At 36.7% G+C, this 26229-nt stretch overlaps 1 protein-coding gene across 2 annotated transcripts in view; it reads left to right on the forward strand.

The window, feature by feature from the left end:
* CPED1 (cadherin like and PC-esterase domain containing 1) overlaps positions 1-26229 on the forward strand; it is a 295598-nt gene that overhangs the window by 29864 nt on the left and 239505 nt on the right. For both annotated transcript variants that reach the window (XM_061197986.1, XM_061197987.1), the window contains exon 2: positions 189-372. In XM_061197986.1, the coding sequence (XP_061053969.1) occupies positions 189-372 (184 nt within the window). The remainder of the gene's footprint in view (positions 1-188; positions 373-26229) is intronic.

The following is a 26229-nucleotide window of genomic DNA, read 5'->3' on the forward strand; positions in this document are numbered from 1 at the left end:
CACCTTCAGTTCTCGCAGGTGAGGTTGCCTTTGTCCTGGTCAGCCTTTCAGAGGATCTGTCATTCATTTCCAGAGAAGAACTTAAAAGACAACTTTCTGAACGGCCCCCGATTTGCATTAATGATCTCCTTCAAGGGAAACGTGCTCCTTTTTCTCCTTGAATTTTTATGCCTTCTTTCTTTCTGTAGATCGAAGAGTCAGTTGAGACCCACTTCGGCAGCCATGGCAGAAAGGCCGTTCTCTACAGGCCTCCTTCCTCCAGCAAAAGGGAGCTTCAGCTCCACCAGCGCATTCTCACTCAGCATCACTACGCGGTTGTCATCACTGAAGAAAGGCTCGGTGCCGACCCTGGGCTGGGGCTACTAGAAAAAGGTCAGAGTCCGGAGTAATTACCAAAGTTGCTTGTCTTCTAATATTAAATATTTCCTGAAATGTGCTACTATCTTCCTCTAAAAAAATTCACAAGAACCAAGTTTTACCCATGATCAGCTTTCTTGCATCATAGAAAACTTGGCTCCTTTTCTGCTTCCTCTCCATTTTCTTTTAGCTACATTTCTTCATTCCTGAAATTATTTTGTTTATATTTTTGTAGCATTTTGGAGCTGCATAGTTCATCTTTAAATGCTACGTAAAACATGTTTATGTTTATGAGCCCAAATACATGTTCTGCCCAGCACCAAACTGCTCCATATTTTAAGAAAATTGCCACTTCATCTGACTGCAAGTAGAATGTGCTGGAAATTGTTTCGAGAAGCCAGCTAAATGTGATTCACAGATTGGTTCTAAATGCAAAAGAAGTATAGATATTTATCTCACACGCCATTACTAGTCAAGTACTTTATTTTTTTTAATTAATTAATTAATTTATTTATGGCTGTGTACTTTTTATTTCTATCATTTGAAGTGAAAAATAAGAGACAAGTTTTTAAACAAGTTATTTGAAAAAGAAGTTGAGTAGGTGATGAGGGTCAAAAGGGCAATAACAGTAACAGCTGACATTTCTTGAGTAACTAACCATGTGACATGTTGTATTCTGTATTCATGGCCTCATTTAATCCTCACTGAAGGCCCCTGAGTGCCCTAAGATTAAGAAATATTCATTCCTTCCCCAATTCCAGAAGAGGAAACTGAGGCTTGGAGAGGTGCAGTGACTCACCTTGTATCTTAAACCTGGGGTGATGGAAGGGCAGGATTTGAACCCCTGTGTTCCAACTCTCACTTCTGTGCTCGTCCTCTTCACCTCCGTGTTGCCCACTCCCTCTTTTGGCCCCTTATCCTGCACTAATCTATCATTATTAGAGCTACCAGGATGTATAGCACTCATTCTCCATGAGCCAGTCAGATTTTTCTCTTTACGACAACACAGTGTATCTGTTTTCCTTTTTATCAAAAGCGGGGGGAGGGAAAGCAATTTGAATCCACTGTTGATCTCCATGATGGTTTCCTTTGGGAGAAAAAGTCAGATCCCGGTGCCACAATAATTTTCATTTGTCATTTCACTTTCAGCCATCTTGACATCCTCGTAGCACTTGCTCTTCAGTTAGGTCCCCCCTTGCTCTTTAAACTGCTGGTTTATGCTGGTCAGTGAAAGAGGCTGGGGGACATTTAGCCATGATTACCCTTCACCACCTTTTACCATGTTGACGGTAAAGTTATAAGCTGCTTAGCTAACAAAGCTCCCAGGGAAGAAAGCCCCAAGAGATCCACTTTGATGAAAAGAAAGTTCTTAAAAATGTGCAGAGGTCATTAGCACAGGTCTTCAGGAATGCCATTTGCTGGTCCCTGCCCCCAGGAGAAGTATGCAAATCTAGAGCTTTTGGAAACAAATAAGAAAAACAAAAGGGAAGTTGAATGCTCTGGAATATCAAAGCAGCTGGAAACCAAGTTTACAAACCTCACTGGGGTTGGTTCTATTAAGAAGGACCAATCTAAAGTTCTGGAACATCCATAAATGATATTGTCAGAAAACCATTGATCAGAATAGTTGCTGTTGGTATTAAGGAAAGATGTAAAACATTTAGTCTTCCTCTCATCCCGTAAATTATTTTAGCCCATCGCTGAACCAGGTGCTTGACTGTCTAACCACCGCCTTTGTGCCACATGAGCTGTGCTCCTGGAACCCTGCAAAGCATCGGCCCTGATAACACAACACTGTTGTCTGAAATTCCCATGTTCTTCTGTCTCCTCGGTGCTGCTACTGACTGTGTATAGGCACAGCTTGGATTATCTGTGCATTTCAACTTCAATTCCAATTTTCAGTTTTCTCCAGTTGCAAAACAAGGAATATGGCTCTTCTCTCCCTTGATGTCCTCGAGTCAGTTTTACAAGAAAAAGGAGGATGAGTTTGCAGATTCCAAATACCAAGAAAGAATCTGGCAGCAAAGGGAGCTGCTGGGCCCGTAGCACAAGAAAACTAGATGGTGTCACCAGAATTTGTCAGTGTAAATACTGATTTGGCTCCCTTTCCCCACATTTCCTCAGCTTTGAAAATATCCATGCCTCTTTCTGGGTATTCTTTTACTTTGTATCGTAAGATATTTTTCCTGGATCAGCCTCAGGAAAGGGTAGCAATTTCACAAGTATGGGAAATTGATTTTTGGTTCTTCATTGGATTTTGTAGTTTTCACTGTGAGAGCATGTGCATTGAATACCTGAGATAAAAAAAGTTCTATGACCGTCATCTAACATGTCCCTGATTATCTAACCTACAGAAAAAAAGCCACTTTTTTATCGCAGCTTATTTTCCGTGGCCACACATTTAATCTACAAATTATGTTTGAATTGAAGCACATACTATCAAAAATATTTTCTAGAGATTTGATTCTTGTAAAAATTTTTTTTCTTTAGTTCCACATATCCACCCCATGCTTATTTTACTATGTGTACAGCAGCAGAAAGTGGGATGCTATACTGGCACATTTAAACTTCGTCTCCCCATGTTGAACAGCTTGGGGAAAGTGGAAGCAATTCAGAATGATCTGGAGACCTACCCCACCTATCTTTCTTTTTACCATTGCTGTTTGCTAACCTGAAATTTGAAAATATTACATTAAAAACAAAATAGGCACTCCCACAAAGTACAAGAGTACTCAGGTGCAGATTTGACACATTTATAAAATACATTTTTAGTCCTAGGAAAATAAATATAAAACGCATTTTCCCTATTCTACTCATTTATTCCACCTGCTTTCCAATCCTCTTTCGACTTGACCCCCACCATTTCTGCTGATCTCTTTTTTGTGCCATCCTTTGAAGCACAGGTGGCCTTTTTCCAGCATGGGGCCACTTTTTTTTTTTAACCATTTAAGGTCAGAAATGGATAAAAATTAGAAAAAATTAAAGGGTGCTAGTCTAGGCAGGCAACATCCTATGATTAAGTATAATGCAGAGTTACGTTTGGGCTTCATATTGTATTTAATTTTCCCACTAATTTAGTAGACATTTATTGAAAGGAAAAGTAACCAGTCTCGGGTTGTAAATTCGAATATGGGCATTATGTTTTTCCCCGGTTAATTCCATTCTATGGTATAACAGAAATTGGTGGCTCTAACCGGAACGACTATAAGGCTGTGTATACTTGACCTTAAGCAAGTTAAGTTCTCTGAGTTCTAGTTCTCTTATCTGTTAAAGGCAGTAATGAATTTTTACTTCACAAGAGTATGTGGTGAGAATTTAATCACTTTGTCCACACGCATCAGAGTTCTGGGAAGAAACAAAGTAAAGCCCCACTGATATTTTTCTCATTCAGTAGTCTGGGAGTGGGACCCAGAAATTTATATGTTAAAAACAGACACAGGTAATTCTGACATGTAACCTAGTTTGGGGAGCATTGTCCTAAGGGATATACTATTGGTTCAAAGAATAGCAATGTTTAAAGTTAATTTTGGGAATAAAACGATACAAAAGTCTGCTTGCTACAATGCCATTGAACTACTTAAAATTTATTGGTATAGTTATTTATCAGCATTTCGACTTTAAGCTGATTTTGAGAACAGTAAGAGGACAATTGTCTTTAGAGATTTATGCTTACAAAACTTAGCAGAATGTAAAACATATACATTTATGGTCCTTCAATACGCTGCTTTGGAAAAATATATCTTATGTCCCTGCATTTGTAAGAACATAATTCTCTAAAGGAAAAGATTGGAAGGACCAACCAATTATTCCCTTTCCTAGTATCTAGATAGTATTTAGTAAATCAGTGCTTTAGTACGTGGAATAGTATAGTGGCCTAAAAGAGTAGGTGTTTTCCAAAAAAGTTCTTAACCTATTCCCATGGCAACATCCAAGAAGGGTGTGACTCAGGGGACTCTGATTCAATGGACTTTATCATTAGATCAGAATTATTTATGTATACTTGAAGAGTAGAGCATATTTAGCAATTTTCTGTCCACTCCTGAGTACATTCTGCACTTTTAAATTAAGTGTATTATATAGTCAACGTGAAAAACAAATGCCAACTGCTATCAAAGCTACAGAATTGGAGTCACTCTTATGGTTTCAAATTGCTCTTGTTTTTGTAACTTGGGAGTTTTACATGGAATGGTTTTTGAAGAAATACAGAAAGTGAAAGAACATAGACATTTTCTTGCCAGGGGCTGGCAAACCATGGCCCACTGACCAAATCTGGCCCAACGCCTGTTTCTGTAAACAAAGTTTGATTGGAACACAGCCACGCATTTGTTTTTGTACTGTCTTTGGCCTTTTTTGTTCTACAGCAGCAGAGTTGAGTAGTTGCAACAGAGACTGTATGGCTCTTAAGGCCTAAAATATTTATTATTGGGCCCTTTACAGAAAACGTGTGCTGACCCATGGATCTAGACTAATTCTATGTCATCTGATTTCAGACCAAGCTGATGATTAAACTCTAGGACTGAGGTAGGTTAGGTTTTTAACTTACATCAAACCTCATTCAAAAAGGATTTGATGGTTTATAGTCAAACATATAATAATATGATTACTAAAATGGAAATATAAAATTAGGGCTCAGACTGGATATTCCTCTTAGCTACCATAATTTTGGCTTAATTTTGGCTTAATTTTGGCTTGAGCTGCCAAGTACCCAGAGCAACAAGGGAAAGAATAGAGGTTTTGCTCTCAGGAAGGAGGGAATTCTATAGTTCCTTCCGCTGATCTCCGATATGCCCAAGTAGTACATTTAAAACAACTTTTTCAAAGGGATTATTAAGTTGATGACATTATGTAACGGGTCAAGGGTCAGAGCAACATTTGTATTGCAGACGAAGTGGATGTCATATCTTGGTTCACATAGCAACCTTCCAATGCGAGCTGAGAGTGTAACATGACAGCATGGTATAGTGAAAGCCTTTCTAGGAAGGGCTAGGGTTAATATTGTGATAAATAGTATTTATCGATATTTGTATTGATATTACATTTGATATATTGTGTTTGGAGATCATATTTTAAATAATATTGCTACAGCTTTCCACCCACTAAGAAGGACACTGTCATTTACCCAACTGTGTTCTTGGGATGCACTATTAAAAGGTATAGTCAACAGAGCGAGAGATACAGATCACTACTTAATGTTGTGGAAAATATATTAAAGAAGAAAAAGCCTATTTCCTTCCCTGTTTATAATTTCATAGTTTCTCTCCTCCCATAGTTTTATTTACATTCACCTTCACTCTTAAAAATGTCCAACACATCCATGTATCATTTGAAATCTAGTCTAATTTTGAAGGTTTATTTATAATGGCTACTTGCCAGAAGCTGTTTCTGCAGCTTATATGGAAAAGAAACATCTCTTATAGACCAATCTTAACTTTTGTAATGGAAAATGTATTTCAAAATTTTCTTTAGTTTATATGTATTCAAAAAGAAGCCATAAGGAAGTTGAGATTTAAATTAAGTAAGAAGAGCTTAACCACAATAATTGCTTTCTTGGGGAACTAGTAGACTGTGGTAATTAAAGGGAATAAGCTGTGGAGTTAAGACTGAACCTGGGTTGGACTCCCTGGTGTTACCTTTAATGGTTACACTATCCTGGGCAAGTTAGCCTCTCAAAGCCCTAGTTTTCTCTTCTGTAGTGGATTGTTTTGAGATAGTTCTGAGAATGGCACGTGGTAGGCACTCTAAATATGGGAGGTAATATTGCTACTGCTGTCAGGAACTAGATACAGAAAGGAGATTGTGAATATTCCTTTGTGGAGAGGTACGTTTAAAGTGGGTTCTGTCAGTAGCAGAAGGGTGCTGCTACTGGATATTTTGCATTAAATGAACTTGATAGGTCTCCCTATCAGGTCCTATCCTTTCCAAGTCTCCCTCCCAATTTAACATGTTTTCATTGACAGATCTGGGTTGTAAACCCTCCTGAAATTCCAACACACAGTCTCTTGGATCATTCCATTAGGAAAAAACAACTTCACTTCTAAAAAATCTGTAAACTCGTTGAGGTCAGGAGCCCTGTCTGCTCAGCTCATCACATAAAACGAAGCCCTCCACATAGGGGCACGCAATAAATATTTATTGAATACATGAATAAACGAGGATAAAATAGTACACCAACAGCTGAGCCCCTTAAATAGTGAACTACCTCAGACTTTCACATTAAAATTTAATTCATCAACCTTTCATTTTTATGTAACTTTATAGGAACACTGGTATTCTTTTCATGCTCAAATCTCTTATAACAAAAATAATGCAACCACAAATTCAGTAGTAGATAGAGCTAATACTTTATACATAAAACAGTTCTATACTGTTGAGGTTTTTAATGCTTGTGTCCATTTGTTCCCCTCTTTGGCTTTCAAGACTCCTCTGCCACATTTAGCAGTGTTCCTCAGCCTATTGGTTTTGTAGGGAGGGCGGATGAGTTTAGCTCTGAACATACTCAGACTTGGGTGCCTTGAGGTTTTCATATGGTTGTATTTAGCAGAGACTGGAGGTCAGGGCAGGAGATGTAGATTTGTAGGTTATCTGCTTAGAGGTGATGATTGATTCATTGAAGGTTTAATATTCCGTAAAACAATAGAACGCACAGTGTTACCTAAAGATTCTCTCCAGTAAAGGACACGGAAAAGTAAGCATATAGCTTTTTCAGCTCGTGAATGTAGACAACATTAAAGGTCAAAAACCCCATCATGTCATTTAGGTCCTGTTTGTGTCCTCTGCCTTACGCCTTCTGGTTCTTTTCTTAGCGTAGTGTGAAATATTCACTTTCATGCTCTTCCAGCCCCTTGCTTTGGAAAAGCATATCATATGACCCAGGATTTTTATAACATGTACTTCTCTAAGAAAAAGAAAGAGGCACCATCAAATTTTTCTCTTTCATAGCATCGAGGTACTATTTAGTAAATCATTGTCTTAGTTCGTAGAACGAATGGTGGCCTAAGAGAAAATAAATGTTTTCCAAAAGTTTTAAACTTGCTCCCAGGGTAGAGTCTAAGTAATATGTAGTTCAAGAGACTCTGACGCAGACCATATTTTATCCTTGGGTCGGAATTATTTATGTATACTTGAAGAGGGCATATTTCTACAGTTGCAGCAGAAACCAGAACTGTAGCAGGAACGGGAAAATAGATTGTTCCTATTGAAAAGACCGTTTCAGGGAGGCCCTGCAAGTAGTTGGGCCAGTATTTTTGTATTCCCGCTGTTTAACGGGTCGCTTGAGTACAAGATTTATTTGTGGTAACCCTAGAAGGCATAGGTCCCGCTGAAGGATGAACGTTGTATCAATCAGACTCATCCAGCAATGGAACAGCCCATTTCAAAGAGTAGGAAGTTTTGTTGGAATGGGAGCAAAGCAGGGATGCTGCTGAGGGGCTGCTTTATCAGCCAGGAGAATGAGTAAAACCATCGACGCCCCTTTCAAATCTGCGGCTCTGGGACGCGCGCTAACATTTATACAACACAGAATGAGAGAAAGCAAGACAAGACTTTAAACCTCTATCATTTTAGGATTCCTTTCCTTGAGTCTTTGCTTTTAGTCTCCTGTCCTCTGGGCAGAAGAGAGGAAGGGGAAGCAAAGAAGGAGTGGAGAAACGTGTATCTGGAGGCAAAATTGGAGAGGTCCCTTCTGGCTAGCAGTGCACATTCATAGCAGATGCTTCTTCTCATCAGTTAAAATTTCAGAGCCTAATGAACACCTCATTCCTCTTCCCCTCCAGCCCCACACCAGCACTCCTGCTGCCTTCCTGAGTTTAATATGCACTACGACTGTTTAGGAGGAAGACAGAAGAGTAAAGGCCACATTTAAAAGGCACAGTGTGTTTTGCCTTGTCGGTATTTCTCCTCGAACACACTGGACATACGTTTTCTATTAGGCAAGTAATAGGTTTTGGACGGTATCAGAAGTGCTTCTGTGCCTTCAGTTAATCAAACTAGAAAAGAAAAGAAATTGAATCAGAGAAACGTATAGGGCTGCACCGTTCTATTTTTTTGTGTTATGACACATGGTAATTGTGTGTTCGCATTTATTGTTATTTTCCTCATTGCTCATAGAATTACTGATGTATTTACAACCAAACAGAATTTGTTCCTTAATTGGCACAGGAGAACTCAAGGAATGTTTATTTAACCTTAACTCGGTTGAGTTGTTTATACTACAGGGACCTGAGTTCAATTTACTTTAGTTTTTGAAAAAAAAACTTTCTTATTTACAAAAGTTGAGTTGTGAGTGACCTCTCCAGTCTGATGTTTCCTTTACCCTCCACTGTGCAAAAGGGAACAAAAAGCCACTGTCTCACTTTTACTCCAAAGAAACTAAACTACTTCCTTAAGTGGGTTAGTTCTTTCTATTGAAAATGGTAACCAGATGTTTACTGAAATCCCTAGCATTTCTCCTTCAAGCCTAGCTTCTTTCTAATTGTTTGATCTTTTTAAGTTTCATAGAAACCAGATTGGGTATTTGAGTTTTCCACAGCTGGGAAATGTTTAATGCAGCTTTGCAGATACTTTCTTTGTACTGTTTCTTTAAATGCACTGCCTTCTGCTTTTATTTTTTAAAAAAGATGCAGCATGGAAAATTTTATAAGTTTTTATTTTTTTTATAAGCAATTTATTATAGGTCATTGTTCTTTTCATATTTCTTTAGAATTGAAGAGACTGGGGGTTTTTTTGTTTGTTTTGTTTTGTTTGGAACTTAGACTTTTTTGCTTGGTTTTGCCACAGACTAAACTGTGCTCTAAATGACAGATTTAATTTGTAAAAACAAATATTCGTATTATATTTAGATGGAGAAAGACTCCGGGAAGGAAAACAAACTCCTTCATATGGGACCTTTCAAGTGACAGAGTATGTGGATTAATTTAAGGGTGTTTGGAGACTCCAGATACAGTGCGTTTACTATGCTAGTGTATTATCAGATTTCGCTGCTTGAAATATTTTAGACCTTGTCCTCAATTTGGTAGGAGTTAGGAGCATCTAACCATATTTTCAAGACCGCCTTTTAATTTTTGTATCACTTTTACTTTCTACTTTCAATGTTACAAATATTGTTGAAACGTCCCGAATCACTTCCTTTTTAGACTTGACTTTTCTCAGTTAATTACTATTTCGCTCTGGATATCTTATATGGTTTCTATCTTATTTTTAGCTAAAGTGGCTTCCTCTTAACAACGTCTCTTTGTGGAAGTACAAACCACAGTTTGGGAAACAAAGACTTAAGGAAAAGTAATTTTTTTTTCCCCTTGTTAATCTCTCTCTAATTAACTCTCAATAATCAGATTTTCACCCCACCAAAATTGTCTTTTCAGAATTTACCAAGAAATTCCTTTTTGTTACAAAATCCAGCCACCATATTTACAATTGCATTATTTTTGGTAGAAGAGCATGTTTGAGCATGGGTGGAATGTAAATTAGGCTTTAATGTAAGTTCACTGAGATAATTTCTCAATTTCCTTGATCTTACTCCAGCAGTGTTTCCCAAACTTGGTGAAATGTGTGTATCAGTGGAATAAATACCTATCCTAGCACTGAGGGGGCGCTACGTGCTCCGGGATTTTCCTACAAACCCTTTTCTCTCTTAACTTCCTTGATAGTGCCCTTGCCTGCTTCTCCCACCTTTCTGACCCCTCCTTCTTTGTGTTTTTCCTCCAAATATGAGCCTTCTCCAGGACATTTATCCCTAGCCATCTTTTTTTCCTCCTGTCTTGATACTCCCTCAAGACATCTTTCTACAGATTCAGTGATCTCCTCTGGGGAACTCCTCAGTGGTTGCCAGAGGCTGGGGCTGGTGATCAAAGGATACAAACTTCCAGTCATAAATAAGTTCTGGAGATGTAATATATAGCACGGTAACTAGAGTTATAATACTGTATCGTCTATTTGAAAGTTGTTAAGACAGTAGATTGTAAAGGTTCTCCTTATCAGAAAAATGTATAACTATGTGTGGTGATGGATGTTAGCTAGACTTATTATGGTGATCATTTAACAACATATATATATATATATATATATATATATATATATATATATATACACACACACACATACCCAGAGAGAGAGAGAGAGAGAGAATCATTATGTTGTACACTTGAAACTAATATAATGTTAGATGTCACTTATATCTCAAAAAAAATGTTCCACTTGGGATAGAACCTCTAAATAATGTTGAATCCTAATCTGTCTTCTATAGGCAAAGTTTTGAGAAAGCATAGATTTTCCAGGTACCTGGTAGTTTTGATTTGTGTGTCCCAGGGCCTCGGCATATATAAATAACGGATAATGCATGATGCTTCCATTCTGTGGGTCTTGCCAGCCACGTTCCTCTGACTAGTACGGCATTCCCTCACCTCCTAGGCTCTAAAGCTCATCATCAGGTCCCCTCTCTCCTTCAGCCACAGCACATATCAGGCACCATGAGCCCTGTAAGGTAGGCCTTCTCTTGGCCATGACTCCACACTCCTTACAGTTACTGGGCCTCTTTGGTGGTATCACAGTAACTATTACTCTCCCAGATGCTCGTCTCTGCCTTCTGTTAAACATCCCCACCACACGTGCCAGTTTCATATTCCACAAGCACACCTCTGCTCACATCACTCTCCTGTGCAGAAGTGTTTAATGATTTCTTATTTCTTCCTAAACAGAACGCACATTTCTTACCCCAGCATTCGGAGCCATGGAGTCAGACATCTCCATATCCCTGCGGTAGCATGGCTCTCAGGCTTGTCCTCACACTTGAATTATCCAGGGATTATAAAATTTAAAGAAGCCAATGCCCAGGCCCCACTTCAGAAAATTATATCAGAAATTGGGGGGAAGGGATTGGATCTGGGTATCACTTTTTTTTTTTTTCTTAACTTTATGGCCTAAAGTTCTTATTTTACCTGAGTTCTTTTTAAAAACTTTATTTTATTGAGGTATTGTTGATTTACAATGTTGTGTTAATTTCTACTGTACAGCACAGTGATTCAGTTATACATATATATGCATTCTTTTTCATATTCTTTTCCATTATAGTTTATCACAGGATGTTGAATAGAGTTCCCTGTGCTATCCAGTAGGACCTTGTTGTTTATCCATTCTATTTATAATAGTTTACATCTGCTAATCCCAAACTCCCAATCCATCCCTCCTCTCCCCCTCGGCAACCTCCTCTATCTATGTCTGTGAGTCAGTTTCTGTTTCATAGATAAGTTCATATGTGTCATATTTTAGATTCCACATATAAATGATATCATATGGTATTTGTCTTTCTCTTTCTGACTTACTTCACTTAGTATGATAATCTCTAGGTCCATCCATGTTGCTACAAATGGCATTATTTCATTCTTTTTTATGGCTGAGTAATATTCCATTGTATATAAGTACCACATCTTCTTTATCCATTCATCTGTTGATGGACATTTAGGTTGTTTCCATGTCCTGACTATTGTAAACAATGCTACAATGAACATAGGTGTGTGTGTATCTTTTTGAATTATAGTTTTCTCCAGATATTGGGCATTACTTTTTTTTAAAAGCTTCCCAGGTGATATTAATGTGTGGGCAGAATGGAGAACCACTTTGATTGGGCTACTCACCTTTGCCTGATCACATTTCAAAGCTTTCTACTTTGCAGTGCTATTGAGGCTTTTGTCTCCTAGAATTTCCTCCTTTCTGCCATTTGTTAAAATCCAAATTAATATATAAATTCACCCATAAATTCCCCTCTAACTAGAAATGGTAAACAAGTTAACTAAGGCCTCATCACACATTAGTCATATACCTCTGATGCCTGGATTATGCTTTGTTATATTTTTCTAATTTTTGTCTGTTACTCTCATCTCCCCTTCTATATGACAAACTTCTTGTAGAACAGGGAGTATTTTATTCATCTTTTTATTCATTATCCTGCATAGGACAGTGCCTTGTGTATACCTAGTAGGTACACAATTAAATGAATAAGCAATTGAAAAAATAAACCTACAAATATACTAATAAAAGAGCTGAATATTTCCTTCAGATATTCAAGCATCATTTGCTTCTTTGAAGTTTAGAGAAAAAATAGTGAGTGCTTGATAGGAAATAGCTGTATTGTAGAGCAAAATGAAATGTGCTTCGGAATGTGTCTGAGCAAAACCAACTGAAGAACAGAACTCACATGCCCACTGCCTCTAGTGAAAGTTCTCTGTAACCTTGTTTCAGAGTCAGTCAAGCCAGTGATGTCTCTGTTTTCAAAGAAAGAAGAATTCTGCCAATAGCTAATAATAACCTTTAATAATAATAACTCATTTCAGCTCTTTGTCTAAGGAAAAACATGTGAATCTCATCATCTGTGCAACAAAATGATCTATTTAGAGCAGGGAACTCTTGGAATTTAAAAAATCTGTTTAGCATTCCATCTCGTTATCAGAGTGACCAAACAAGTGATTAAGGGGTGTAGAGGACAGAAATGACTCTCAGGGGGCCCTGCTTCTCTAATTGCTAGCTCTGTATTTTATACTTACCAGAAGGTAAAGGGAATCCTTCCCTGAATGTTTGCTTAAGGAACATGGTTTTGGCAAAGTTTGACCATAGTATCTACCGATTTGCTAGGACTATGATTCTCAAACTTAGTATGCATTAGAATTATCTGGAAGGTTTGTCAAATCACAGATTGCTGGGCCCTACTTCCAGTTGATCTGATTCAGTAAGACTAGGGAGGTGGGTTAAGAAATAATAAGTTCCCAGGTAATGTTAATGTGTTGGTCCTGGACCACTTGTTGAAAACTACTGTCCTAGGTATTTCTTTACTACAGATTTTCAGTGTTTCTTCCAGAAGCACACAGATGTTCTGCCTATTTGCTATTTTAAGTATTTAGTGGCCAAGCAGTTCCCCATTTGCCTCGCTAGGACCCTGAATCAACCTTCTACCTTGGTGAGAAGCCCCCTCCTAAATTTACGTAGATGCTAAACCCATTAATTGTGAGTTAACATGCAAAGCCTTGGTACATGTTAGCTTAATTCTTTACAGTCAAGACCAGTGATCGCATTTTAAAATGATAGCAACAAGTAGCTGAATTTAAACTGTCTTTGGACATGTTGGGCTTGCTTGAAGATAGTGGGATCAAGGTAAAAATGTGGACAGATAATTTATTCCAAATGATAGTTATATGCTCCCAAAGAGAAGCAAGATGGTACTGTGGAAGAGAGGAATACTGGCTTGGGTTGCAATGTCTATGTGAAACCATGACTAAGTTACTTAATTTCTTAGATTCCTTTCATTTTACAGAAGATGAAGATTTTTGGATTAGATGATATTTAAGATCTAGTTCAACTGAAAAATATATAAAAAGAATAATAAAGAATGAGGGAGATTACCTAAAATGCCACCAACAAAGACTGTTAATTTGGGACACATTTCTTTATAAGTTTTTTATACATTTTATACAATTTTCTAGTTTGCTTTTTTACCATACTATTATATCAGAAATACATGCCGTAAAAACTTTGTACATGTTATTTCAAGGGCTACATAAAATCATATTACTGGATGTATTTAATATTTACTTAATTTAATGTCCCTAATCTTTCCCGTATTGTTAGCTATTTATGATATTTTTAATGTTTTGCTATTGTAAATATTGCACTCACAAAATTGTTTTTGTTCTATGGAAGTATAGCATGGAAATCCAAGTTCACAGCTGTAGTATAAAACAGATTAAGATTCTGCTGGAAATTGGTACTTGCATCGTGGTAGGAATGCTGGGAATGCCAGGATGGCAGGCACATTCCATGGTAATCTGAAGGCTCATCTGAGAGAGCCAGTATCAGGAATAACAAGTGTTTACCCTTCCATTGGTTTGTTTGCTCAAGGATTCCTGTTCATTATTTGTTCATTTTTGGAGAAACAGCATAATAAGGGTATCAGGAAGACCTTACTTTGTGTTGTCTGAAATCTCTAACTCATAACTGTACACAGCATGACTATAGCACCCTGAGACTGATTTTGTTTCTTGTCTTATGGAAGGAAATCCTATTACTTTGTCACATTGAGTATTTTACATCAGTTTTCATCAGAGACATTTTGAATTTTAAAATATTGAGATCTATGTTAATTTTATGTATTTTTTCATTTGTATATAGCAGTTGATTGGCATCTTACAGTATTTTGAAAGATGTACAATGTTTGAAAAGACTCAATGTCTGTTTTTCTTAGAAAATAATAGTTCTTTATTTGGATGCATATTCTAACCACATTTTTAGAAAATCGTTATCCCATTTATAAAGATGTTTTATGTTTATGGTAGAATATTGAATCAAACCTTTGCAAGTACAAAGATGAAAGCGAAAATCACTCCAAATCCCACCACCCAGAGATAACACAGTTAAACAATGTTGTGCATGTTTCCAGGCCTCTCTCTAAGCATAACATACACACACAAACACACACACACACACACACACACACATTTACATCCTGACTTTTTGCCTCTTGTCTCTTTTACAATAGTTTACCCCACATGTTTTAACAGATACTTTTTTTTTTCAAATTTTTTTGGCTGCCACATGCAACTAGCGGGATCTTAGTTCCTCGACCAGGGGTCGAACCTGGGGCCCCAGCAATGGAAGCGCAGAGTCCTAACTACTGGACCACCAGGGAATTCCCGAGACATTTTTAATATTTTGATAAAAATAAAGACTGTGATAAAAGTATTGTCATATCAATGTAGTTTTTAAGGATTGTGATAAATTGTTATATCACTAGTTTTAAGTTAGCCTTTTTGATCATTAACTAAATGCACTGTGCTATGTAGTTTATATACATTAACTTATTGAATTCTCACTTCTAGTCCACAAGGTAGCTATTTCTGTTTCACAGATGAGGAACTGAACAGTGTATATCATAAATGGTGGAGTTAAGGTTTGACCCAAGGACTGTCTTTCTCCAAACCTGAGTCTTTGACCACAATATCATCCTAGTTTCTTGAAAGTGTATGAAAAGTATTTGCTTTATTCTGTTTTGTGTTTTATTGTATGGGTATACCATAGTTTTTTAACCAAGTTCTTCTTGACAGATATTTAGAATTTTTTCAACTTGTTAATATAAAATCCAACTTTACTACCATATTTGTTTATATTGCTTTTTTGAGATTTGGGTGTAATATGGAATTATTGTATCAATGGGTAAAATATTAAAACTGTGGTTCTTCCTGCCACATTCCTCTACAAAATGATGGTTCCTATTTTTACTTTCATCAGCAGTGCTAGTTCTCCATGGATCTTCAGTATTAGATGTTATCACATTTTTTAATCTGAGAAGTAAAAAATGTCACATCATTTAAATTCTTTCATAGGAAAGAATTACACATCAATTTAAAAATATTTCTATTTTTCTAAGTGCTGTTTTTTAAATTTAATTTTTTATTTGTAAATCTTTTTTATACAAAGGATATGAATAAGCAGTTTATATTTTCATATCTAAATGTCAAAACAAAGGAGAAAAGATCATGAAGTTCACAAAAAAGCTACAGAAAGACCATTTAAAGTATAGCATATCACTTTACAGTCCCAGGACTGGCAAATTTCAAAATTGGTGATATCACCTGTTGCTGGTGGACATTCCAGGAAAGGAAGCTCTCATACATTGCTTGTGGAAATGTGAAATATTGTAGCCTTTTTTTGGAAAGCAATCTGGAAAATCTATAACATTTAAAATACTTATAGTTTCTAAGCCAACAATATTATTCTTGGGAATCAATTTGATAGAAGTTAAAGCATTAAAAGATAATAAAATATATACATAAATCTTAAAATTAACACTGTCAAAGAAATAAAGAAAATGGTTTTAAATAAGGACAGTGAAAATAAGAGGAATGAGATTATACTACAAATTTTGAGTAATAAATAATTAGAGAGAAAAATAGCAAATTATGTTCCTAGAATCTCTGGAGAGGTGGAAAACTCATGTTAAGAGATTAGAGGAAACACCAATTTTGCAGAATTCTATTAAAATATGTGGAAAAAATGTGCTTCTTAGATGTGTAGGAACAATACACTTTAATAATACGGTGCACTTTAATATACTTGGCATAGTTTCATATGGGCTTAAGTGTTCTTCATCTCATAGATGACAGCATTATTAGCCTCAAGAGACACTTCTGATACCCCCTTGGCTTCTGGGAGCAGGGCCAATTTTAAGAAAATTATGAAGTGGATGAAACGGGTTTTAGGCAATAGCTCTGCTTACCCAGTACCCAAATCCCTCCTTACCTAAAGCACCCACTTTAGGGACCCACAGGGTTGGCCTAACTAGTCAGGTCACACCTACCACATGGGGCTCATTGCTACTCACTCATGAAAATGTACCTTCCTTCATCATCAGTTTCAGGGCTCAAGATGTCACATATTCTAGCAAATGCACTTGTACTGCCAATGAGAGAAAACTGATCCCAGTTCTAGATCCCAGTTCTAGATAATGTGTATGAATTGTAACTGAGGCCTTGTGCTGATGAAGTCCTCTGTTTCCCTTAGATCAAAACCACCAAATGGTGTCTGTTGAGTTAACATACTCTCCTTCTACCGTAAGAAGGCCTATTAACAAAACATGAGGGGGTGATGCAGAATTGAGAGAGAAGACTATTTTCTGTGTTTTCTAAATTCTACTCATACCGCCCTATTCAGAAGCCTTAAATAATAGGCGGCAAGACATATAGAAGACGTCACATTGCTTCTTGAGTTTATCATCGAGATCGCAAATTTATCTGCCTGTATCTTACCTCCCACCCACCTGTCTATTCATTAAACAACAAACACTTATGTAAAGCTTATCAAGTACTAGGCACTGTCCTAAGCACTTTACAAATATTCACTCATTTAATTTTCATAATATCCTCCCAAGAGTGGTATTAGTATCACTAGGAGATCTGAGTTTTAGGCCTCACATCTGCTTTTTGGAATGACCTTGAACAAGCTCATTAGATCATCTATTGCTTGGTATGAAAATGGAAGATAAGACCTGTCCCATAAATATCTCACAGAAATATTATGATTGGTTTAAGCAAATCTCCAAAGATTATTGAAAATAATGCTTTATGAATAAGAGCTGTGTAATCCTAAAATACTTGTGGCATTAAGTAATAAGCCATTGAGAGAATTGATTCTTTTTCTCATGTTAGTGAACTATATTTTCTCAAGCCTTGATTCTCATCTGTGCTGAATTAGTGTGCAATTATTCTTAGAATAAATTTTAAATCAATGACTCCCACCTCCCTCTCAGGTTGCTTGAAGTCCCCAGTGCATTATTATACAATGTTAAACCAGATATGATTAGGTTTTATTCACTGCATTTTAAAGAAGTCATGCAAAATGACTTTTAATAAATCAGGAAGAAGGAATAATATTTGGTTAAATGAAGTGTCACCACACTAATTGTACACTAAAACCTCCTGCACCATTCTGTGGAATTTGGTACAAGGAGTGTCTATCAAAAACTCAAGTCAAGTACTCAAGTAATAAAAGAACCCATTTTCAAGGATCATCCTCATAACAAGGATTATGACGAGGACATTATAGCCAGGCATCAGAATATTTTATAATAGACACTAAACACGTTTTATTTAACACACGTTTATTAAACATGAGGTAGGTGTAGGATACTAAAATTGGTGTGGATGGAGAGAGAGCATTATAAAAATGAGTGAGACCTTTCAAGGAACTATAGCGCAGAGGTGTATATCAGTGTTTCTCAAATTCACATGTACATACTGGGGATTTCGCTACTGACAAATCTGATTTGGTGAGGCCTAAGTTGGGGACTGAAATTTTTCATTTCTAACAAGCTTTCACTATATGAAAACATTACAGATCCAAGGATAATTCTTGAGTAGGAAAGATGTACATGTTTAACTTTAATATAAGATACAATAGGAGCAGTATGAAGAGCAGAAATAAAATGTTCTGAAAGAACAGAAAAGGAAGGGACCAATTCTGAATGTGGGGGTCTAGGAAGGTGTCACAAGTGAATACTTGATATGTGACGATGATTTCTCAAGTAGATTTTAGAGGGAAGAGCATTCATCGGTATGAGCTGCATGCTAGGGCACACAGGTCTAAAAGTGTATGGATCATACGGTAGCTCTATTTTTAGTACTTTTTAAAGGAACCTCCATACTATTCTCCATAGTGGCTGTACCAATTTACATTCCCACCAACAGTGTAGGAGGGTTCCCTTTCCTCCACACCCTCTCCAGCATTGATTGTTTATAGATGTTTTGACGAAGGCCATTCTTACTGGTGTGAGGTGATACCTCATTATAGTTTTGATTTGCATTTCTCTGATAATTAGTGATGTTGAGCATCTTTTCATGTGCCTCTTGGCCATCTGTATGTCTTTTTTGGAGAAATGTCTATTTAGATCTTCTGCCCATTTTTTGATTAGGTTTTTGTTTTTTTGATATTGAGTTGCATGAGCTGTTTGTGTATTTTGGAGATTAATCCCTTGCCACTCCTGGGCATATATCTGGAGAAAACCAAAATTCAGAAAGATATGTGTATCCCAGTGTTCATTGCAGCACTGTTTACAATAGCCAGGATATGGAAGCAACCTAAATGTCCATCGATAGAGGAATGGATAAAGAAGATGTGGTATATATATACAATGAAATATTACTCAGCCATAAAAAAGAACAAAATAATGCCATTTCCAGTGACACGGGTGGACCTAGAGATTGTCATACTGAGTGAAGTAAGTCAGACAGAGAAAGACAAATTAAAAAATATAAAAGAATGGTACAAATGAACCTATTTACAAAACAGAAATAGACTCACAGATGTAAAAAACAAACTTATGGTTACCAAGGGGGAAAGGGAGGTGGGAGGGATAAATTGGGAGATTGGGATTGACATATACACACTACTATATATAAAATAGATAAATAATAAGGACCTACTGTATAGCACAAGGAACTCTACTCAGTACTCTGTAATGACCTATATAGGAATAGGATCTAAAAAAGAGTGGGTATATGTATATGTATAATTGATTCACTTTGCTGTACAGCAGAAACTAACACAACATTGTAAATCAACTCTACTCCAATAAAAATTAATTGAAAAATAAAAGTGTATGGAGTCTCAGGGGCCAACAAGTGTCCATGTGGCTGAGAAGAAGTGGGGTTTGGGGAGTGCTGCTTTGAGGGAAAGAGCTAGAGAACTAGGTTGGGGCAGGTGTGAAGGATCTCTGTTGCTTTGCTAAGGAATTTGATCTGTATTGTGCTGGCAATGATAAGATCTGTGTTTTCAGAGGATAATTGTGGCTTTATGGAGGAAAATGGATTAATGAAGGGAAAAGAAATAGAAGCAGGGCGACTAATTAGGAGACTTTGCAGAGATAGTGAGATCTTAGATTTAGAGACTGTGATAGGATTTGGAAAGGTCAGGAAATATTTAAGAAATTCTAATTTAGGTTGGATGGGATTTGGAGATCAACGGGAAGTGGAATGAGAGACAAGTACTAGTTGAAGATGATGTTATGCTTTCTAGCTTGAGGGGAGAGAAGGTGACTACACCTTTGACGGTAATAAAACTGGAAGGACGGACAGGTTTTTGGCAGGAGATACAGGTTCTGATTCATATGTGTTCAGCAGGGCATCTGTCTTAGGATGTAACTGGAGATCTGAAACATAAGAAAGGTTAAGAAATGTAAATTTGAGAGTCAGTGGCAGGGAAGCAATAGCTAAAGCAATGAATGTAAATAAAATCACCAAAGGAGCTGAATTTAGAGAGAAATGGTAACAAGTGAAATGAAAGGCTAGAAATTTGGGAAGCTGCATGTATTGAGGAGGGTCTCAAACCCTGAACTTGATCTATTTTTCAGTCTTCTGTATTTTAAATACCATCGGAATTGTCTTTATCAGAGAATCCATCTTGTATAGAAAGTAATTATTTTTCATTTTCTGCATTGTAGTGCAGATTGGTTTTGTAATACAACATTCTTAGTATAAAATACTTGGTGATATATGTAATTAATATGTGTCTAGTTACAGCCATATACTTAACAGTCATCATCTTTTTTTCTCCGGAGAATATGTTTATTCTGATTTTTTTTTAAAAAACTAAAGTCCATACTTCATTCAGATTTTTAAACTTTTTACCTAATGTCCTTTTTCTGTTCCAAGATCCCATCCAGGATACATTACATTTAGTTGTCGTGTTTCCTTAGGCTTCTCTTGGCTGTGACCGTTTCTCAGACTTTATTTGTTTTTGATGACCTTGGCAGTTTTGAGAAGAACTGGTCAGGTGTTTTGATGTCCCTCAATTGGGTCATGCCTGGTATTTTCCGATTAGTGTAGGGTTATGGTTTGGGGGAGTAAGACCACGGAGGTAAAATTCTCATCATATCATATCAAGGGTATAGACTATCCACATGACTTATCACTGTTGATATTAGCCTTAATCACCTAACAGGTAATGTTTGTCAGGTTTTTCCACTGCAAATTATACTTTTATTTCCCCTTTCCATACTGGACTCTTTGGAAGGGTGTCACTGTGAGCAACTCATGCCGAAGGACTAGGGAGTTGTGATCTACCTCCTTGAGTCTGTAGTAGCTATGAAAATTGTTCGATATTTTTCCACACCAGAGATTTGTCTCTTCCTCCCCATTTACTTTTTTATTCAATAATTTGTTTATATCAGTATGCACTAGTGGATATTTATTTTATACCAATATTACTTTACTTATTTTTTGCTCAAATTTTTCCAATTTTGACCATTGGCTCCCGTGCCCCTTTAACATACCTCCATCACTGCTTTTGTTCATTTGTTCGTTTGCTTGTTTGGTTTTGAGCTCTTCCTCATTTTCTGGCACTGTGATGCTCTAGGCTCATCTTGTACACTTACTTTTCCAGCCCTTGAATCAGCCATACCTCCAGGGGTGAATCAGCCATACCTCCAAGGACCCCTGGTTCCTCATTGGAGAATGGAATTAGAAACCAATATCTGAGTGTTAGGTGCAGTCTGAGTTTTAAATTGCTGCAGAGTTCATTTCTTTTAAGGTCTCCTAAGCTGGTGAGAATTCCAGACTTGTAGAAATTTGGTAAAATGCAATAATGAGAGTTTTCTCCCAGACAAACAATAGTCTTGAAGCAGTAAAAGTTTAAACACACATGCACACACATCTAATCAGTTATACTTCATAGAAGACTATATAAGTGGCATGAAAATCTTTTTAAAAAAAAGTCACTTTAAAAAAAGAGAACAAATGTATGGATACCAAGGGGGAAAAGGGGTGGGGTGAGAGGAATTGGGAGATTGGGATTGACACATATACACTACTGATACTATGTATAAAATAGTCAACTAATGAGAACGTACTGTATAGCACAGGGAACTCTACTTAATTCACTGTGGTGACCGAAATGAGAAGGAAATCCAAAAAAGAGGGGATATATATATATATATATATATATATATATATATAGCCGATTCATTTTGCCATACAGTAGAAACGAACACAACATTGTAAAGCAACTATACTCCAATAAAAATTATTAAAAAAAAAAAACAAACCTATGGGACTTCCCTGATTGTCCAGTGGTTAAGTCTCTGAGCTCCCAAAGCAGGGGGCCTGGGTTCAATCCTTGGTCAGGGAACTAGATCCTGCGTGCTGCAACTAAAGATCCTGCATGCCGCAATTAAGAGCACGCATGCTGCAACTAAGACCATGTACAGCCAAATAAATAAATAAATATTTAAAAAAAAACAGAAAACAAACAAAAAAACCTATGGAAGGAAACTTTAGCAAGCCTTCTAAAGTAAACATTTCTTGAGTTTATTTCATAGAAATACACTGATCTATTTCTTTTCATGCTTTTCATGAAAAGTTTCTTTAGAGCAGGAGTCTTTTAACTTTTGCAAAAGTTTGAGCATAATGTTGCTTTCTTGAGCTTGTGAGTAGGTTAGAAAAATTTCAGGAGTTCAAAACTCTTCACAGAAACAATCTCCAAACCTCTCTTAGGGCAGAAAGCTGGTTTAGAATTTCTCTGCGGTGAAACACAAAGTTTTCATCATCAGCTCTTAGAGGTTAAGGAGCCAGAGGCATAACAAGCAAAAATCCATGACCAGAGTCTTGGGGCAAGAAACCAGATTTAATCAGATTTTGTGACCATGTTACATAATGCATTGAAAATCTCAAGTTTCAATATATATGATTTCTTTTAAAATGAATTCTGAAAATTGAAATATATAATCCAATAAACATCTACTAAGTGTCTACTATAATCAGTGTTATATACAAGAACTTGAATGTTTGTTGTCCTTAAAGAAAAGCCATGAATAAAATTAATTAAGTATGGGTAGATCCATCATATTAAGAATACAGTTAAGGGAACAGGTTAATGCAGCTTGGTTCAGGAATGGCTAATTTATATTCAAACAATCTTGTGGTAGAATCAAGCATAGAACCCAATTTATTATTAATAAGTTAATAATGTATTCAATAATGTAAACTATCTACTAAGTCTGGTAAAAGAAGGATACAGAGAAAGGAAGACTTTGTTATGTGATAAGAATCTTATAGTTGTGAAGAAAAGGGCGTACAAAGGGAACAGTGAACATGTGAAATACCCTCATGTTATAAAGGAATATTATGTATTATTTAATAATTGTTATATTATAAAGGAATATTATATATTATTTAAAAATTAAACATTTTCAGTATTTCACACTGAAATAAAACAAATTTTAGGAAATCACACTACTGTATCCTTAAGGAATATAATAGTATAATACTATGAGTAAGTAAATGAGACTTGGCTTTAGTAGCTATGTATCTTAAAAGTTCCTGGACAAGTTTCTTTTCCAAGTCATACTTTATAAATCTTTTCTGCTGCAATCAAATGTATGTGTTCACAGAAAAGTTTCTAATAAGTAAAGCACTTGGAATCTGCTATTAGTTTTCATAATTAATATTACAATTCTTTAAATGCAATGACTGGTTACCTTTGTTTTTCTTATGTACTTCTCTCCTTCATTCTTACTAAGAACCAAAATGTATCTTTGTGTCCTTTTTTAAAAAAACTACTCTAATATTTTTTCTTATTATTCATCCATTTTTAATTTTTACAAAAATATTTCAGTATCCTAGCGTTTTATTGAGTCTTAGTTATTGGTCTACTGCTCACATTCAGTTATTCATTCGTTTATGCATTTAGCAAATAGGTAGCAAATGCTTGTTAAATTCCAGCCACTGTTGTAGATACTGAGAATACAGCAGTGATTAAAATAGGCCCTGTTCTGCCCTCGTGAAGCTCACATTCAAATGGGGAGAGACAGACAATAAACAAATAGATAAGAAATACATAATGTGTCAGATGATGATAGATGCTATGGAGAAAAATAAAGCAGGAATAGACTTGTCATTCCTTGAGAATAAACAGCATTTATAAGAATGATGCTATCTCAGAGCTCTCCGTTGTTCTCTGGGTTGAATTACTGATCCAGTAGACTTTATCAATGAGGAGGTCATCTGAGAGCCAGGAACGATTGTTAGCTTTACATGGCAGCCTGACTCTGAGAGACTGGAAATATTCTAAAGGTAGCCTCACTCCTTAGGGCAGATGCTTGATTAAAACAAAAATAAGAACAAAAACCTTTAAAAATGGCTCTTACTTTTAACACTGGGATGTTAGGTGGTTCCTGAGAATGCTTAGAGAAGGATAAAAACTATAGTCAGTGCCATATTATGTCTGAATTAATAAAGCTGGACCCTGACATCTCCTTCTAAAATTGTCTGTGGAGTTTTCATTGCTTCCAGACCCAACCCTATGGAGGCATGATAATGAGCAATAATGTTCTTCAGTTTATGGGGAGAATCCTATAGATTTTTCATGTTGAGATGGAGAATGGAACATCCACATCCTGTTTTCTTAGAACTATGTCCTGTGACCTCTCTATTTAAGGGCGTGGCTAGCCTGATCTGGGAGCTTGTCCTGCTCTGGTTTCTTTGTGATAAGGAAAGAAATCATTTTAACCATCAAAAAAAATCTGAGAAACTTTTAGAGGTTTCTTTTCAAAAGTAGGTGGAAACCCAGTTAATATTTATAGTTCCTGAGTACATGTGCAGTTGAGAGCTATCTCCTTTTACACATGAATATCTCTCTTACTTCAATTACCAGTGGTATCACTAATAATGTTTTAGGGTGCTATTGCTGGGTGAGGGTCTAGGAATACCTGAGTTATACCTGTTATAGTCTTTTTCCTCCAAGGTCCCAAAGGAAAATAGACACTGGACAGTAGTTGAGAAAATACCAAAGCTAGATAGTTCCTCTTTGTCTCAGTTTCTTCTTCTGTAAAGTATGTGTAGTAATAGTTTCTACTCCACAGTGTTGTTGGAAGTTCTGCATAAGTTAATACATACAAGGCATCAAAAGCTAAGTGTCTCTGTTGCCTCCCTGTTTTTTGAAGCAATAATGATGTAATGATCACAAACATGGCTTCTGGAGCTAGACTTCCTGTATTCAAATTCTCTTCCCATCACGAACTAGATGGCTGACCTTGGGCAACTTATTTAACCTTTCTGCACTTCAAAAAAAAAAGAAAAAGTATATCTAGCAGGGTATTGTATAAAATAAATTAATTAATGCAAATACTTGGAACAGTACCTGGCATACTCTAAGTACTCAAGAACTAATTGCTGTTGATTTATTACCACTACTACTGCTACTATTCCTTATTTATTAGTATGGCCTTGGCGCCCAAATCCTAATGCAGTATTCTAAAGAGTTAGGCTGAGTCACATAAAGGTCTCCTTTCCTTATGCCAGGAAAACCTAAGAAGCCATCATCCAAATTGGCCAGGATCTGCTTTGCCTGTTTTTTCCCCCAATCCAAATCTTTTTTTTTTTTTAAGTTACTTTTTATTGGAGTATAGTTGCTTTACAATGTTGTGTTAGTTTCAATCCAAATCTGACTTCTCAGCTCTTACACTAATGTCGACCTTCAGGGGACAGAAGAAACACATCAAGTAAGACCAACACCAAAAATGTTTGCCTCAGTGCCTAGAAAGAGCCTGTCCTGGGCCACGTATAACTGTGGCAACAGCCCTGAGACAGACTGAATGTGGAAAGAGTCCAAAGAGAGAGTGTGAACAAGAAAGAAATGAAGGCAGGTCCACCTAAGAGTGGGACCTGGTCCACTTTAGCAATCCAACCAAAAAGACATAAGGGAAAAAGATGGCTACAGGCCAATCATTTTTTTCCAGGCTTGTTAGAGAAAGAACGACTCTAAGAGACCACACTTCAGTCCTTGCCAACTTTAACATGGCCAACCAAATGTCTTTGGAGTTGAAGTGACCTTATTCAACCTTGCGAAAGAGCATGGCCAAAGATGGAAATCAAAGGGTATGTTCAGACATCCTTTAAAGACCAACTGAGCAAATATCAACTGCCTATAGTCATCTCAACAAAACCAATTTACCTAACGAACAAGCCTAATTCATTGAGAGCTAGAACATGGAACATCAACTAGCTGAATGAACAATTCATGGAAAACTGACAAACCAGTGTTTTATACCAGTTCTAAGGACTGTTTGCTGCTACTAAAGGCAGAGCCCAGGCAGAGTTTGGGCCAGGTCGGGCCACTAAGGTAAACTACAGAAAATGTGGGAAGCTGGCCTCAGCTGTCAGTGGCTGCCTTGTAGGATATGAACCCAAAACTTCTAAGTTTTCAAATGAAAGCTGAAATCTGGATTTTTATGTGAATTGTGCTGACATTTGCATTTTGACAAACGCTTAAAATTAAAAACAAAACAAACACTGTGCAGACCAAATGCACCCTAAATGCGGGCATTACTTCCCCTGTGTGCCTGCA

This window comes from Eubalaena glacialis, chromosome 8 (genome assembly GCF_028564815.1).
Source record: "Eubalaena glacialis isolate mEubGla1 chromosome 8, mEubGla1.1.hap2.+ XY, whole genome shotgun sequence".
NCBI classification, from domain to species: domain Eukaryota; kingdom Metazoa; phylum Chordata; class Mammalia; order Artiodactyla; family Balaenidae; genus Eubalaena; species Eubalaena glacialis.